Source organism: Otolemur garnettii, unplaced genomic scaffold, assembly GCF_000181295.1.
Source record: "Otolemur garnettii isolate 467f Iridium unplaced genomic scaffold, OtoGar3 scaffold00022, whole genome shotgun sequence".
NCBI classification, from domain to species: Eukaryota; Metazoa; Chordata; class Mammalia; order Primates; family Galagidae; genus Otolemur; species Otolemur garnettii.
The window spans coordinates 21,492,827-21,497,537 of NW_003852417.1; the positions used below are offsets into that span (position 1 = coordinate 21,492,827).

Here is a 4,711-nt window from a genome sequence, read left to right on the forward strand (position 1 = left end):
GGCTTCTCTGGGGATTCCTACTCCATGTCCGTCTGGACCTCTGGGTAGACAAGTCCCTTCTGTGCTGTGTTCAGAGGTGAAACAAAAACTGTCTCAATGTCTAAAAAGTGTGTTGTGTGCAAGTGTTGTGTACCCACATCGTGAGGGTACCACAACTCCCTCCGCCCATGCCCTAGACAGATGTTACTAGTTGACGTCCTTCTTTCCCCAGATCTGGAAACAGCAAGGTGATGATTGGTTGTCCCTCCTTGTCACGGGGGAGCAGCACAGGTGGTGTGTAGTTCCAAGGAAGAGGGGCTGGAGCTGCCGTGACTGGGATCTCCTGGGCTGGGGCATTGCAGGACAAGCACTTCTTGCTGCGGGAAATGTCTTTGCAGCTCCTCACATATATGTTATATTGGGGGATCAGGTATATCACCTTCCCAGGCCAAGAGCCAATGATCAATTCACTCTTGCGTCAATATTCATCCCCTGATCCAAAAGCATTTATGACAGAGATAGTAGGCACATAACACAGAGGAAATGTTTGGGGTTTTTTTTTTTTTTGCAGTTTTTTGGCCAGGACCAAGTTTGAACCTGCCACCTCCGGTATATGGGGTGGACACCCTACTCCTTGAGCCACAGGCGCCACCTGAGAGGAAATGTATTATTGCTAATTTACCTTAGGGCGACAGAGAGGGGACAGGAGAGATTGTCTCCATTTTGTGACTGGGACAGTCACCAGAACATGAAATGATGGTACACTGGCCTGAGGTCAGTGGGCAAGAGAGCCAGGTTGGTAGAGAGAGGGGCAGGGCAGGTTGAGAGCCACAGGTGGGACCTGACCCTGCATGCCGGGGCCCATCAGGACCTGAGATGAGCACATCCTGCAGTGTGGAACTCTCTTATAGCTTAGATGACATTATTACCAGATCATAAGAACCGTGGCAGATACAGAGAGGGGGGACAGGTGCAGAAACCACCACAAGGCCAGGAAGTGCTGTCACCACACGGCTGCCTGATGTGCATAGATGGACGCTGATGGGACCTGTCCAGACGGCCGTTTCACAGGTGACTGTCTGCATCACCCTGGGAAAGGCCTCAGCTTCTCCCTTTATAAACAGAGGCACCTGGACTTCAGCAGTGTTTTTCAGCCCCAATTCTGTTATGCACAGTAATACGTACATTTTTAAAGTCAATTCCTCCATCAAGGGAAAGACTGTCCTCTAAAGCTATTCTTACTCCCCTTTCACAAGAAGCAAGTTTCATCTGGGCCGTCCAGCCTGACAATCATCTTCAGGCCATCCTCAGGTGGCCATGTGGGCCTCAGCAGCCATGTGATTAGTTCAGACTGCTGGGACGTGAGAGGAAATGACACATGCCTTTTCCAATTGTTGCCTTCTATGTGCATGCTGGAATGTCCCCTGGACTCATTCTCTACCCCGGCTGGGAGATGAGGGGACTTGGATCAGCCATCTTGGGCTCACAGAGACCCCATGCTGGGGACAGCAGAGCCACCGACCTACCAGCCCTGCACCACCTGCTCACCTGGGACAGAATCGAGCTCTGTTTAAGCCCCTATATTTTGAAGTGCCTTTGTCACAGTAGGTTAGCTTGTATATAACAAATAAAACTCCTTTCAGGGCAAAACTTTTTCCCAGAGCCAACTGGGTCATTCATTTTGCCTCTTTTGGGAGCTAGTCTCTTTGTTTGGCTGATTTGTCTGAGATCAGCTCAGGGATAGCAAGACCTCTGGGGGGTTCCTGGGGGGGAGGAGGATACTGGGAGCCAGAACTTCTGTATGAACAGAAATTCCCACTGTCCATAGTGGGTGCCACTGTGGTAATAAATACTCATTTTAGCTTTGTTTTGACCCCTGCCTAGAGGAACAAGACTTTGGGCACTGGGGCACAGGCTGGGGAGAGCTGACGAGACAGCAGGCGGCCTTACCTGCTCAGCCCTGGTCACCGTGTAGGCGTGCTGACTCACCAGCCCGTTCGCCATCACCTCTGCCTCATCTGTGGGCTGCCAAGCAGATAAGCAAATCAAATTTTAAACACCTACAGGTTCTTTAAAGAGATGGACAAACAGTTCAACACTGACTCACTTGGGAATGGTGCACGGCCTGGAACTCTTTTCTAGAGAGGCTGAGTTGGAAACCTTTCCTGGTGGGTGAGGTTCCAGGGACTTCATGCCTCTGGAGACCACCCCCACGACAGGGCCCCACAGGGACCTGCCACTCATTCTGCCAACCACCCATCCTCAGTGAGACACAAACGCCTGCTGGGTCATTTGCAGGGGTCAGGCATGCCCAGCCCCTGTGCTGTGGGTAGCCGGGGTTTACAGTGTGTCTGGGGGTGCTGGGGCACTTCAGATTAGGGCTGTGTGTATCAAAGCCCAAGTTTCACGAGTGAAGGAGGCATTCCCAGGGATAGGGAGTCAGATCCAAAGAACAGACTCAGAATTTGGAGGGTCATCCAAGCTTTCAAAATGGGACAGGGACCTTTGGGGTGCTGCCTTTAGAACCAGGAAGAACTGGAGGTCCCCAGGACTCCCTGTAAACTTAAGGCAAAGTGAACTGCCTTCTCTGGTGGATGGTAGATGCCATCCCCTCCCCGGACACTGTGGGCCCTATGGCTCGTGTCAGGGCTTTGGTGTCAGCAGCATTGGAGGCCCTGCCCAGCCACTTCCCGGCTGTGTGAGAGTGAGCACTTCTGAGCCTGGCTCCTCTCCTACAAGAGGATCCTGCTGTCTCTGCCCCAGATGGAGGCAGTACAGGGTAAGGCAGGCCATCTGTCTCCAGAGTGGCCCTTGCCATTCCCTCCTCTACCAGAACAGCCCCCTGGCTGAGCACAGAACCTAGGGCCTCCCCATCTACTCACCCCATGGGGGGTGGCACAAGTCATCAGGGCGCCTTCTGCAGCTGCTGTCCTCACCACCATCAGCAGCTGGGACAGGGAGGAGTGCAGGGTGATGCTGCTGACCACGCCCCCTGTGAGGTCTACCAGGGCATCTGGGAGGTAGCCATAGTGCAGGTGGGAATAGGATCCCCGCAGCCTGTGAGGGGAAAGCTGGATTAGCTCTTGGGGTGCCTTCGGTGAGACACCCAGGAGGGGAGGCTGTACGCTGACCTCTGCACATTTCCCAGGTCAGGAAATGCCTGATCCACTCCAACTTGTACTGTCCTCTCCACCTTCCTCTCCTAGTCCCTGGGGCCTGGACAGCTCCACAGTGGCATCACTGTGAAGAGGTGGGAAGTGCAGGTGCCTAAGTCGCAGGCCAGGGGTCAAATCCCAATTTCATCGCAAGTTTAACTGCTTGATCCTGGGCATGTGACTTCACTGCACAGGGCTGTGTTTGGCATGGTGCTGGGCACCTAGTCAGCCCTTAGTGAAGCCTTGACATTGTTACCAAGTATCCATTGTCTCCTGTTCCACTTAATGACAGTAGGAAGTACTGATTGTGGGCCAGGGACAACGCTAGGTGTGTGTTCAAAGATGAGCAAGACCCCATTCTTGCCCTTGGAGAGGCTGGCATCATGACCCTGTTGCCATTGGTCACCTCTGTTCTCACTCTGTGCAAACCCTGACCAAGAATCCCCATTTCCAGAGTTACCCAGGTAAGCTGACTCTACTAAGGGTGACATAGGTAAGGATGAGTCTTATATAACACACCCCAAAAGTCAACTGCTTAAAATCCTCATGCCTATTCCCAAAGGCCCTATTCCCTTCCTACCCTCCCACTTGCCCCTGGGGTTTCTGCTTGTAGAGAGACAGGCAGGGCAAGGAGGCCCGGTGCTCCCTGGAAAAGAGGGCATGTTGATCAGTCACAGTGGAACTACCGACCCAGGGCCTGCCAAAGCCTGATTTGCTTCAAAAGCTCAGGTTCTTAAAAGTGGGGTAAACTGAAGGGCTCCCGTGGAATCCCAGAAAGGATGTGGAGCTGAGGCCAGGTTGGGCAGGACCTTGGGGCAGCCTCCTGGCATCAAAGCTGCCCACTGGGGGCCACGTTCATGGCTGCCTCTGCCCCGCAGGCTTCTTACCAGGGACCTGCAGTCCTAAGCAGGGTGGACAGATGGAGACAGAGCTCCTCACTAGGCCGGGCAGCGGGGAAGGCTGTGGGAGGTAGATAGGTGACTTCTCATTGGGGTTCCCTGCCTCAATCCAGGGGCATCCAGGAAGGCTGCAGACCGTGACCCCTGGGGGTTCATCAAGACCACAGAAGATGAAGAGAGCCTGGAGGTGGGGCAGGTCGAACTACCCCTGTGTGTGGCCACAGTCAACAGGTGGGGCGGGACTGAAAGAGAGCCAAGTCCTTTGAACTTCTGATCTACAGTTAGATTAGGGAACCTGGTTTGCTCCCCTGCGGGGATTGAACTTCTCCCCCTTTCTAGCTATTTGTTTGTTAGTAACCCCCTAACCTTTTTACCCAGCCTCTCTCTCTATTCAATCTTCCAGGGAACTTGGGATTCTTACAACCCTATCTTTTGATAGTTTTGCATTTTGCATATGTGCTTTGGTTAGAAATCAATAAAAGCCTTCTGAAGAAGCCAGAGAATTGCTGAATTGTTCCTGTCTGCCAGTCTGTAACTTCCTCCAGGCACTCTCAGCCTCTGTATCTTAAACTGGGGTAGATCATTTTTCCTCAGAGTCATTTCCCAGTCTCAAACCAGGTGACCTTGACAGAAGCCCCTGCTGTGGCTTTTGTTCTGGTGATGGAAAGTCACATGGGG

At 52.9% G+C, this 4,711-nt stretch overlaps 1 protein-coding gene across 1 annotated transcript in view; it reads right to left on the bottom strand.

Moving 5' to 3' along the window:
• CAPN13 (calpain 13) overlaps positions 1-4,711 on the bottom strand; it is a 50,713-nt gene that overhangs the window by 28,852 nt on the left and 17,150 nt on the right. Inside the window, exons 5-6 of the mRNA XM_003787506.1 lie at positions 2,862-3,036; positions 1,930-2,004 (exon numbers count right to left, since the gene is read on the bottom strand). Of these exons, the coding sequence (XP_003787554.1) occupies positions 1,930-2,004; positions 2,862-3,036 (250 nt within the window). The remainder of the gene's footprint in view (positions 1-1,929; positions 2,005-2,861; positions 3,037-4,711) is intronic.